This window comes from Leptodactylus fuscus, chromosome 11 (genome assembly GCF_031893055.1).
Source record: "Leptodactylus fuscus isolate aLepFus1 chromosome 11, aLepFus1.hap2, whole genome shotgun sequence".
Classification (NCBI taxonomy): Eukaryota; Metazoa; Chordata; class Amphibia; order Anura; family Leptodactylidae; genus Leptodactylus; species Leptodactylus fuscus.
Genome location: NC_134275.1, coordinates 79,077,995 through 79,090,263, shown reverse-complemented (window position 1 = coordinate 79,090,263; position 12,269 = coordinate 79,077,995). Strand labels below are relative to the sequence as shown.

The window sequence follows — 12,269 nt, the reverse complement described above, 5'->3', positions numbered from 1 at the left end:
TCTTATATAATCCAAATTTCTGATTTATTTTATGTTAATGTTTCCCGGGATAAGCCCATGGCTCAGTGTGTAGGAGCCGTATAGGGGAAGGTCCAGGGGCGAGTCCTGTATTGGAGAGCATCAGCATGGAGGGCAGTGACCTGTCAGGGGGGTGCAGGTATTGAACAGACTCAATTTGCAGCAATGAAGAGACTTCAGATTTTAGGGCGACCATATAAGGCCTATAAAAGTGGTTGCTACTACACTTTTACCAATAGCAACCCCCATAATGGTGCTATAACACAGATACACTCCATGCTGCTGACCGGAGCCTCCATTCTGCTACCAGGAGGAACAACCGAGGACCAGCAGCGCGCCCGGCCCATCACACCCGCCCGCTGATTGGTCAGGGACTTCAAACTGTGGCGGCAGCGATTGTAGTCACGTGACCAATCAACGCCTTACTGGGGCGGAAACGTTTGACTAGCACGCAGCTGTGGTTGGTTGAAAGGCAAGACTGACGTCACTGGTTGGCGAACGCGACGCCGCTGGTTGGCAGTAGCCGGATAACTGACGGTGACGTATAAAAAGTGCGACGGAGATTTAGCAGCAGAGGTAAATACCAGATATTGTGCGGGTTTTGTTGTGTATTTGCGTTTGTTTGAGCCTTTATAACGGTCTGCGGCTTCTGTGCGATGTTTTTGTAGGTGTTTACAGTGCAATGCATAGAACCAGTGGAGGGTGATGTTTTGGGGATTTTTTGGGGGGTCAGGTTATTCTGAGAGCCCCTGAATCCATGATATGACATATACGACTTGTATTCGCTGCTTTCTTCCCTCAGTAAGGCAGTTCTATAGTCTTATAGTCATCAAATATCACTGATGAGCTGAGACCTTCTAGGCTTTCTTCTATGCTTTGTCTATTGATTCCTCGCCATTTTCAGGCTCTTTGCTTGCTGTCAGTGAATGGCGCGTCACATCCAGAGCGTGATCACCTTATAGACTGACGCAGGTGCATGATTCGTGACAGGGCGGTGCCGATGCACTGTGACGATCCCCGCCCCTGTGTCAGCTAGACAGGATTTCCAGATAAACAACATTTCTACTCAGTGACAGCAAGCGGTGATGTAAAAGTGACGAAGAACTGCCGCACTAAGGCTCCATGTACACAAGTGTCTGCGTTGTCTCTGTGCTAGGATACTGGCCGGTTATTTTCTATGGCCATGTACACACACAAGTTGTGTTATCACAAGTCCACAACTCAGGACAGGTCCTATTCTTGTCCCTTTTGGTAGCCCGGGCTCACTCCATGAAATGAATGGGTCCGTGGCGGGCACGGTTGGCACACAGAGATTATCCATATGCCATCTGTGCAGTTTCCTCATGGACCGTTCGCTGCGCACGTTTCTCTGTATGTTGCCTAAGGCTGTTAGAAAGTTGTAGAGTCTTTTTCTGCTGTTACAAGTGATGCAGGTTGTGTCTGCCGTACCTTTATGAACTTAACCCTTAAGTACTATCATGGTGTCTATCATAATGATATGTCTATGGTAGTGGTGTATGATAGACACTGAAGGGTTAAGGATCTTGCTGCCAGACTCCTGCGATCCTCACTATACAGCGCTGGTCTTATTACCTGCACAGGGATCTCTTATTGCCATTCCCTATATAGCGGGTGGATGGAGAAGCGCTGTGCATGTAAAGAGTCAAAGTTTGCAGGGTCAATGGGGATCCTTGATGTTTCACCTACGGTATATGAATTACCGTATATACTCAAGTGTAAGCCGAGGCCCCTAATTTTACCACGAAAAACTGGGAAAACTTATTGACTCGAGTATAAGCCGAGGGGGGGAATGCAGCAGCTGCTGGGAAACTTCAAAAATTAAAATGGTGGAAGTTTTTGGGTACAGTAGATGCTGGGGAAGGGGAGGGGGTGTTTTGGTGTCTGTCTGCCCCTTCCCTGAGCTTGAGGACTGTTTTTTTTTTTTTTCCCCCTCTTGGAATTCAGTCTGGCTGTATATAGGGGATCTGCAGTGCTCCTATTAACCCCTTCCCGATGGAACAGGAGCACTGCAGATCCCCTATATTCAGTAGACACAGGGAGATCTCATGTGTATGTGTGTCACAGCCATTTTCTTCTTTTATATGTATTCTAGGGAAAGAAGTGATTTACAACTTTTATTTACTTTATTTTTTTAAGCATCTTTTTTTTTTTTTCACTATTTTAAGGGAGATTCTATACATTACCATTGCAGCTGGTCATAAAAACGGCACAAAAACTGTGCTGAAAAATTTGGCTTATACTCGAATCTATACGGTATGTAACAGGGATATCGCTAATACACTTCCATTTAGACAAGGCCTTCAGATCTGTAACTATAACGTGAAGCGGTGCTCTGTGTGTACCTGTCTATGTAAACTCCTCCCCTTCCTTTTTAGGTATCACCTCCCCCCACTCACCATGGTTTCATTGCCCCCCGTCTTGACAGAAGAAGAGGAAGCTCTACAGAGGAAATTTGCAAAGCTTAAAAAGAAGGTTTGCTAAAATAAAGAGTCTTTGGGGTTCTTAAAGGGACTGTCCAGGGACTGTATAAACCTTTATTTACCCCAGATGCTATTTGGGGCAGGTAATAATAACCTGTACTATGGGGGCGGCTTTAATATTACACACAGAAGAGGTGGAAGAATACAGAATGAGTCGGGGGCTAGTTGCTGGTTTGGGTCATGCGGCGTGGTATCCGGTACCCTTCTTTGGACAGAGAGCGTCCCTGGTTAACCCTTTCCAGTGGAGTCTCAGATAACTATCGTTCAGTAGCTCAGTGATGGGCGTTATCCTTTATGAGTTCTCGGTGGGTTTCAGGACCTCTGCTTGCTGTCCTTGAATCCGAAATCTCTTCTGGTCATGTGATAGTTACAGCGCAGCTCTGATATCTGTACTGTCATTGTGACGAGTTGTGCAGCTTTGTCATCATCACATGACTAGGATAGTTCTGTATCTTTAATGGTGAGGTCCGATAGGCACAAGGCAGATGGTTGCACCAGTAGGATGGCCATTGCCAAGAAATCAGATCCAGATTGGTCAGGCTTGGAGAGACAAGCTATATCTGGCCACCCTGGTCTGACTAACCTGCACATTGATTGATTCTGGATCAGGGCTGCTGTCATTAGATCATACAGTACTGGGCCCATGTTTGGCTCAGAGAGGTTGCCCAGGGTTAGAAAACCATGGCCAGAAATGGCGCCGCCCCTGTCCATGGCTTGTGTTCTGTATGGCAGGATCTCTTGCAGCGCCTTTGCAATGAATAGGGCTGAGTTGTAATACCACAAACAACCTGTAGATAAGAGGGGCACTGCTTAGTAAAGAAAGCAACCTAGTTCTGGATAACCCTTTATTGCTCTAACGCTTTTCAATGCCTGTCCCATACCAGAAAAAAGCCTTGCTGGCTCTGAAGAAGCAGACCTCCACCAACCAGACCAGCCAGGCCGGCATCAAGAGATGTAAGTCATTCTCCTATACTTATGTCATTGATGGCTCTGATGTAGGATATATAATGGGCCTGTTTATTAATCCTAGAAATAGCACCACTCCCCTCCAATGGCAATGTCCGGTACTGCAGCATTTACTTTCATTAGGTTGAGCTGTAATACCTGGCACAGCCCACACACACACGAGTGGCGCTATTAACCTCTGTATATAACGGTTTGTGTCTTTTTCTCCAGCTTTATCAGACCAACCAGCAGTGGACACCGCTACAGCCACAGAACAAGCCAAGATGCTGGTGAAGACCGGCGCCATCAGTGCTATTAAATCGGGGACCAAAAACAGTGGATTTAAACGCTCTCGGACACTAGAGGGCAAACTTAAGGTGCTGTCTATATGGGACCGCCCAATGTCTTATAGTGGGCAGTTGTTTGAGCTGCGCTGACCCCTCTCGTTCTTGCCTTCAGGACCCCGATAAGGGCCCAGCGCCCACTTTCCAGCCTTTCCAGCGCAGCGTCTCTGTAGATGAGGATCCGAATGAGGTAAACACAGTGGGGAGATTCCAGGCGGTAGACGCCGTCAAATCCGAGACTTCTGTATAACGTGGCTTCACTTTTCTATCTCCAGACTTCAAGGCGCAACCAAAGGAAGTCTCTGTATGAGAGGTAAGTCTCCTCCATTGGCCTCCTCTGACCTCCCTGCCCCCGAGGCCTCGTGCACACAGGCCTGATGCTCCATTTTGTTCTAATGGTTATGGAACTGGTCCTGTCCCGCTCCGCAAAATCGGAACGGATTGGAACACTACCCCCCTTCCCCCATTGAAATGAATTGGGACAGAAGATGCCTTGCCCCCACTACACTCTGTTGTGCATGTAGTCTTATTTTTTTTTTGTCTTCCCTTCTCAGTTTCGTCAGCTCCAGTGAGCGCATGCGAGACCCCGAGAGAGAGGCGGAGGACAGAGAGAGCGACCGAGAAGGACGACGTGGAGGAGGAGAGCGGGAGCCTTTCGAAAGAGACCGTGGGAGAGATCGAGAGCGCGAACGGGAAAGAGACAGGGAAAGGGATCGCAGTGACAGAGATCGAGAGAGGGAACGAGACAGAGAAGGCTTCCATAGGAGTGCGTATGCTCACACCGATTGTAATAGCATCGGCCCCTGACCCTAGGAGCTAACAATCTGATGCCCCGCTTAGAATAACATGGCTGCTTATGTCAAAGAACAGCACTACTTTCTACCGTGTCTGGTATTGCAGCTCTGCTTCATTCAAGTGAATTGGTCTAAACTGCAATACCAGTTACAGCCAGTGTGCAAGCGTGGCGCTGTTTTAGATTATCTAATCTCATGGATTATATGACTCTCTAGCGTGGAGCTAATCTGTGCCACGCAGAATGGAGGACCTACAGTAGTCAGTGACCGCTGATCCTCCAGTGTATCGCAGAATAGGTGGTGATATAGAGGAGGGTCTTCAATGTAACGGTATAGGTAACGCTCTCCTGTTCTGATCCCTCCTATACACAGGGTCAGATTCTTTCCCAGAACGTCGTGCACCCAGGAAAGGAAACACAGTGTATGTTCATGGCGTGGGCATGAAGAAGCAGATGCTCACCGATTCCTTCTCCAAGTATGGGAAGATCATTGATCTTGCGACTGATCCTCCACGGAAGTAAGAACCCATCGGGAGGATTAGTAGGGGAGGAATAAGTGAGTGGGAATAATCTGACCTTGTGTTTCTTCCCGTACAGCTGTGCGTTTGTCACATTTGAGAAGATGGAATCGGCAGACCAGGCAATCCAGGAGGTAAGAACGTGCCGCCATTTATCAGCGGGTCTGTACTGACTGGGTGTGCACTAGAGAAGAAGCTGGGCAGGATAGACTGTAAATCCCCTGCAGAAATAGTGTTAAAGGGATTTTTTACAGGAGTCAAATATTGATGATTTATCCATAGGTCATCAATACTTGATTGGTGGGGTCCGATATCCAGAACCCCCACAGATCAGCTGATGGAAGCGACAGGTGCTCGGATAAGTGCTGCTTTTGTTTCACAGGCCAGTGATGTCACATTTGTCCATACGCTATATGCAGCTCAGTCCTAATCAAGTGAATGGGGCTGAGCTGCAATACCAAACACAGCCACTATACAGTGTGTGGCGCTGTGCTTGGTATTCCACTGTGGTCTCTGCTTTGACTTCTCTTTCTGGATTTTTCCAGCTTAATAACACCATGATCGAGGATATCTCAGTGAAGGTCAGCATAGCCCGGAAGCAGCCCATGCTGGATGCAGCCATAGAGAAGTCCGTGTGGGGTCAGCTGGGTGAGTATTGGGTGGCGGCTCATCCGCGGGTCTCCCAAATCTGATACGTTGTGCATCCTAAACTTGCCTACACAGTCTATTGTTCCCTGTTATCAGCCCTTTCATATTGCAGTGTATGTCTGTCTGATCTGGCTACACGTAGGGTATGTTTGTAGTCTGTAACCAGGCAGACGCATAGGACTGTATAGAAGCTGTGTGCATAACGGCAGGACATTTCTAATCCAGACTATTAATATTGCCAATTCGGATAAATGTGAGCAATAAGTCTGAGCCTACCCTTTAAAGGGATTCTACCATTAAAATCAAAGTTTTGGGCAATTCTTCTCCTACCTTTAGATGTCTTCTCCGCGCCGCCGTTCATTAGAAATCCCAGTTTTCGTCAGTATGCAAATGAGTTCCCTCGCAGCACTGGGGGCGGTCCTCAGCGCTCAAACAGCACTGGGGATATCCCCAATGCTATGAGAAAACTCTCCAGCACCGCCTCCATCTTCTTCAGGAACGGCCTCTTCACGCATCTTCTTCAGGCCCTGGGGGTCTCATTTCTAGGCCTCGGGCAGAGCCGACTGCGCATGCCCACAGCCACAAGAAAATGGGCATTTACTGTCTAAGCGTCCATTTTTCTTGTGACCGCAGGCATGCGCAGTCGGCTCTGCCTGAGGCCTAGAAATGAGACCCCCAGCTCTGGAAGAAGACATGCAGCATTGGGGACGCCTCCAGTGCTGTTTGAGTGCTGGGACCCGCCCCCAGTGCTGCAAGAGCACTCATTTGCATACTGACAAAAACCGTGATTTCTACAGAACGGCGGCTAGGAGAAGAATTGTAAAGGTAGGAGAAGAATCGCCTCTCTTAAGGCTATTTCTTCGTGTGATCGACAAAAGATTTGATTCTAATGGTAGAATCCCTTTAAGCAAACAAATCAATGGACTAAACCTATCACGTCTCCTCTCTGCAGCCTTCCACAACAGTGTCAAGGGATCCCACAAAGACAAGAGAGCCCAAGTCATCTACTCAGAAGATTACTTCACCGTATCATCCTCCGGCACAGGCAACACTACTGGGTAACCAGTGCAGAAGATGAATCTCCTTGTAAGACTGTATAAGAAAGGAGCCAGGAGGCGTCAGGCGGCTCATACAAGTGCAGCGGTGTTGGATATTGGGGTTTTCTTGCCATAGAATTTTAGGAGCCTCCACACCACTTTGTAAATAGGAGTCTGCACATGTGACTGCCCCGCGGGGGCGGAGACTGATATCAGATCCTCTTAGGACCCCACTTACAATATATGACCTGTTCTGACATGGCGTCGAAAGCTATGGTGAGAAAACCTTGCAAGGAAATTAGTGGTGTCGTTTAGTGATCGGCTTTCAGTGTAACTTGTAAATGTTGAATACTGTATAATAAATATGTACTGCGACTCTCCTCAGTCTATAGGAGCTGCCATGTTCGATATGTACCTAGAAGACGGCCCCTGAGGATTATAGTGCGGGAACTACGCCTGTGTGTCCTCCTAATCCAATATGTCCGGGGCTTGTCAGGTCTTAGTGGTGCTACATTAGGAGAACCCTGATGTTCCCTTTGGTCTAGGCCAGGGGTAGGTAACATTCGGCACTGCAGCTGTTGTGAAACTACAATTCCCAGCATGCATGCTTGATCAGCTGTTCTTGGAACTCCCATGGAAGTGAAAGGAGCATGCTGGGAGTTGTAGTGTCACAGCAGCTGGAGAGCCTGGTCTAGGCGAATGAAGCAGGTTAAAGGTTTCAAGAGTTAACCATTGATGACCTAACCTTGGGACAGGGATTCTATTGTGGGAATCCGAAACTTGGGACTCCCCAGGGATTAGCTCTTTAAAGGGATTCTACTGTGTAAGCGGCCATTTTTCTTGTCTGCTCTGCCCGAGGCCTACAAGTATGACCCCAAGCGCCGGAAGAAGACGTCCCTGAAGAAGATGGAGGCGTCGCTAGAGAGATCTCTTGCAGCATTGGGAACGCCCCCAGTGCTGCAAGAGAACTCATTTGCATACCAACAAAAACTGGGATTTCTACGGAACAGCGGCGCGGAGAAGACCTCTAAAGATAGGAGAAGAATAGTCTTTCCTAAGGCTATTCCTACGTGTTATCGAGATAAAAAAGCATGTTAATGGTAGGATCCCTTTAAGGATATTTTTTGAAGCAGATTTTGAGATGGAAAAGACTTGAATGAAGCCGCGTCAACACAACGTCAAAAGTGTCATGTGATCGGCGGTCAGGACCGGGTATCAAGTCATGTTAACCACAGACAGTGTGCAGTCCCGGTACAGGGTTGTATAACTGGCTTTTAGCAAATAACAACTATGTGTCAGTCTTTACTGTTGAACTGGCATTTTATTGAAAAAGCAGGAAGAATATAATGGAAATAATACAAATCCGCATGATTAGTAAGTAATGTTATTCATCAAGGAGTCTTTGGGGCCTCAGGGTACATTATAGAGCAGGTCCCCAGTGCCATGTGACCGGCGGTCAGGACTCTGTATCAGGTCATGTAGGACAGGCGACTTCCTTGTAGTTGTTCACATCTGGTTGAAACTCCAGTTCTCCTTGGAGATGTTTGTGCAGCCAGGGCAGGACCTCCATGACGTTAATAGAGAAGTCCCGGGCGTGACTGGGGTAGGCTTCTGTGTTATAACTGACGTCACAAGGGTTAAATGTGCCGAAACCGAGAACCCCGACCTAAAGGGAGGACAATACAAAGAGAAGCGACACCATCCTGTTACTGCGAGTCTGACCTGAGAACCGAACACACAGGACAGGGGATAGTTTATAGATATTTGCTCCAAGAACTTCCCAAATCCATTTCAATAGAAACTGCCAATGAGGTTTCACTCCAACCCGACCGTCATCAAATCCCAAACAGAACCGAAGACCATCCAGTTCCATTCCACAGCAGTCCACGTTTCTTGTTGACAACATCACGACAAACAAACGTGTTGCTGGCCTGCTGTCAAGGACACGACACATACGGGGTGATGTGGAACCAAATTTCCTTAGTATCTGGAGACGGGTGCAATGAAGCCTTCTCCTGTGTCTGGATGGTGGACAAGGAAACTGTGGGAACATTACTGTGGATCAGATGATCCTCTACTGTTGGGCTGGCTGGAGTCTGTGAGACGTGTGTGTGTCGCCGTACGTAACCACTGCGCCCAACATCTGCTAAAGGCTACGTAAGGAAGGCCTTGATGGCAGGAAATTCATTGGAAATGACCATCCTGCTTTTCATCTTCTGGCAACTGGGCAAAATGACTTTGACCATGTCACAGAGACATATCAAGCAGTCAGTGATATCTCATAAAGATGTGCACTACCCAAAAGTAGCCTCTGAGAGTCTTTTTATAGGACGATAGGGAAGCACCCCCCATGTGGTAGCCAATCAGTGCAAACCTGTGATCATTTACATATGTGACTGGGACAGAACTGCAGGATGAGTTTTGGATCAATTTAACATTTCTATCTAGGTACAGGATATTTTCTCAATGAGTATATATGCAATCCCCTGTTATTGCCCCCAGTATTACACAGCAGGGGGCGCTTAGCTGGTGCAATAACAACCATGAGGCCTCTTCTACAAGCAGATGATCTCACCTGGAAGAATCTTCCCCGATCCCGGATATTCACCAAGAGAGATCCACCGGATTCACCTGGAAGAGAAGATCATGTGATCGCTTATAGAGGATCGGTCCTCCCTTATTCATTTCCAGCAGTGACAATAGATGTAATGGGTGAATGATGTCGTATAGGAGGACTCTCAGTACATTGATGTGAGGGGGGGTTCCAAATCCCCATCAATCAGTGAGAACAATTTCTAGGTTTGCCTCTTTCCTGGCCCAACACATCGGCCTATTGATGAGAATAAGAATGGTGTAATTCTTTATGTCTCCTGTGGGGGTGCTGTAGGGAGGTTCCACGCTCCCTGGACATAGAGACAGCCTGTGATCTGCTTACCGTTAGGGATATGAGCTAGCATCCTGACATCACCCAGGAGCTGCTGGGTCTTAGAGCAGTTCAGGTTAGGAGTCTGCATTCCCCCCGGGCTAATGTATCAGCCCCAGAGCAAGTCAGCAAAAAACGTAATATTAACATTTTATGCCAACTTTTTGAAGAGACTGCAGAACACAGACTTTGCCTCAAGGCTCAGGAGCTTCATGTTATGCCTCCGACTACAACAATCGGCCGATCACATTGTCTCACTATTAAGAACCCAACCATCCCCTGCCAAGCAAATTAGCAAAAAGTATTCAATCCCCTGCAGCGCCACCACATGGCCAGAAGTTGACATCTATAACTTTTGCAAAAGTAAAGACACCTATTCTAGCGCTCCGGCCTACACAGGACAGAATATTACATTATACCAATAATTGTTCTATAGATGAAGGAGACACTTACGTTCACAAGACATTTGCCCCTGTACGCAGAGGTGGCGCGGGGACACCAGGTCATGGACGCTGATGTTTTTGTACTCGTCAGAGTCTTGGATGGCGGATACGCAGGCTTCAGTCTGGAGGATACAGCAGTATACAGGCATTACTGAGACACTGGAGATTGTTGTAAATCGTGCTGTCAATTCCTGAATGGGGTCTTGGCGTGGGGAGGACTACAGGGTGGAGCGGGCCAGCATAAAATTTCTTCCCCCAGCTAATGCATAATACTGACAGCAGGGCGTGACATCTAGAACCTTATCTGTGTCGATACTGCTACTATCCTGCCATACAATAGCACTGTCATTAACTCGTCCAATGATGAGATGACTCTGCTCATTCTGTCCCAGTCTATACAATGTGACCTCCCACTTGCCAATATGTTGTTGTGATCCAGCTGTTTCCAAATGCCAGAAGCGACTGGTGTGGACGGGACTGGAAGCAGCTCTGCTCTTATAGCGGTGGGTTCAGGGTACTGGTCAATGCAGAAGCTTCTGGCACCGGGATCAGCTGATCAACGTGGGATCAGTATAATAACAAAACCACAGGAGGGTTGCTACATTGATTTACCCCTCATTTGTACAGTGAGGGTCGGAGGGGGTTCAGACGTTCCATCACATTGACATATGGACTCACCAGATTGTCGCTCTTTATACGGACGCCCTTCCATCCCATGGGCTTATACATATAATCCGATCTGTAAACAAATTCAGCCGGCAAATCGCTGCGGCCCAGTAAGAAGGCGCCTGAGATGACAGAGAGGCCATTATAGGGGACAAGTAACCCAATAGTCCTACAAGTCCTCTATCGTCTTATATACACATTATTTATCATATTATTCTTGACACATCTACGTCCGTTGTAATGGTCTTTGCGTGTCCTTTCCTCATCCGTTCCATTTGTCCGTTTTTTGGCGGACAAGTGTCTTGTATGGAATGATGAGGTTTCGGCTAAATGTAACTTCTGCTATAGTTTATCACTTAACAAATAAAACCCAATTTTTGGACAGCAAACTATTTTCTTGGAGGCGTTGTAATTAAAACGTCCATACCTTTTTTTTTTACATTTTTTGTTGACGGTACCATGCGACGGGTCTTTTTTGTGGGGGAGAGCTATAGTTTTTATTGGTACCATTTTCTGGTATATACAACTTTTGTTAACTTTTTTTGTGGGCCAGAAGTGAGGTGATCAAAACTCATTAGCCCCTTTCCGACATCCGCCGTAATAGTACGGCGCATGTCGGGTGTGTAACTATGGCGACCGCCTGGGAGCCGGGCGGCCGCCATAGCCGCCGGGTATCTACTGCCCTTTACAAGGCTCCCACGCTTGTCTGCAAGCTCTTTCTTTTGCAGGCTGGTCTATGCATTAGCGTTGTAATGCATTGCATTAGTGATCAGACCCCTGGGGTTCAACACCCCTAGGGGGTCTAATAAATGCAAAAGAAAATTTTTTTAAAAAGTTAAAAAAAAATATCAAAAAATATAAAAAGTATTAAAAATTCAAATCACCCCCTTTCCCTAGAACACATAAAAGTAGTTAAATACTGTGACACATACATGTTAGGTATCCCCATGTCCGAAATCGCCCGCTCTACAAATCTATAAAAATATTTTTTCCTATTCGGTAAACGCCGTAGCGGGAAAAATAGTCAAAAGTGCCAAACCGCTGTTTTTTCACTGTTTTGATTCTGATAAAAATTTGAATAAAAAGTGATCAAAGCAAAAGAATTTCCCGAAAATGGTAGAACTACAAAGTACACCCGGTCCCGCAAAAAAAGACGCCCTATGCATCCCCGTACACGGACATATAAAAAAGTTACGCCTGTCGGAATATGGTGACTTTTAGAAAAAAAAATTTTTTAACACAGTTTTGGATTTTTTTTAAGGGGTCAAAATGTAAATAAAACCATATAAATTTGGTATCCCCGGAATCGTACCGAAACACAGAATACAGGGGACAGGTCATTGTGGCTGCACAGTGAACGCCGTAAAACCGAAGCCCTTAAGAATGTCGCAGAAATGCATTTTTTCTTCAAATCCACCCCATTCTGAATTTTT

At 46.8% G+C, this 12,269-nt stretch overlaps 1 protein-coding gene across 2 annotated transcripts; it reads left to right on the top strand.

The window, feature by feature from the left end:
• The first annotated feature begins 530 nt into the window (after nt 1–530).
• Nucleotides 531–7,184, top strand: NELFE (negative elongation factor complex member E). Of its 2 annotated transcripts, none has more exons than XM_075259797.1 (11): nt 531–594; nt 2,415–2,511; nt 3,404–3,473; nt 3,696–3,841; nt 3,924–3,998; nt 4,084–4,121; nt 4,363–4,574; nt 4,975–5,119; nt 5,199–5,253; nt 5,665–5,767; nt 6,720–7,184. In XM_075259797.1, the coding sequence occupies exons 2-11, from the start codon at nt 2,437–2,439 to the stop codon at nt 6,827–6,829; spliced, it is 1,029 nt and encodes a 342-aa protein (XP_075115898.1). In that variant the 5' UTR covers nt 531–594; nt 2,415–2,436; the 3' UTR covers nt 6,830–7,184. The 2 variants fall into 2 exon arrangements, with proteins under 2 accessions (XP_075115898.1, XP_075115897.1); XM_075259796.1 differs by having other exon boundaries at nt 4,363–4,595.
• Nucleotides 7,185–12,269: the final 5,085 nt, after the last annotated feature.

Coding starts and splice junctions, on each gene's coding strand:
- NELFE (XM_075259796.1), top strand. CDS start 2,437: ATGGTTTCATTGCCCCCCGTCTTGACAGAAGAAGAGGAAGCTCTACAG. Junction 2,512..3,403: donor TTGCAAAGCTTAAAAAGAAG/GTTTGCTAAAAT, acceptor GTCCCATACCAG/AAAAAAGCCTTGCTGGCTCT. Junction 3,842..3,923: donor CACTAGAGGGCAAACTTAAG/GTGCTGTCTATA, acceptor TCTTGCCTTCAG/GACCCCGATAAGGGCCCAGC.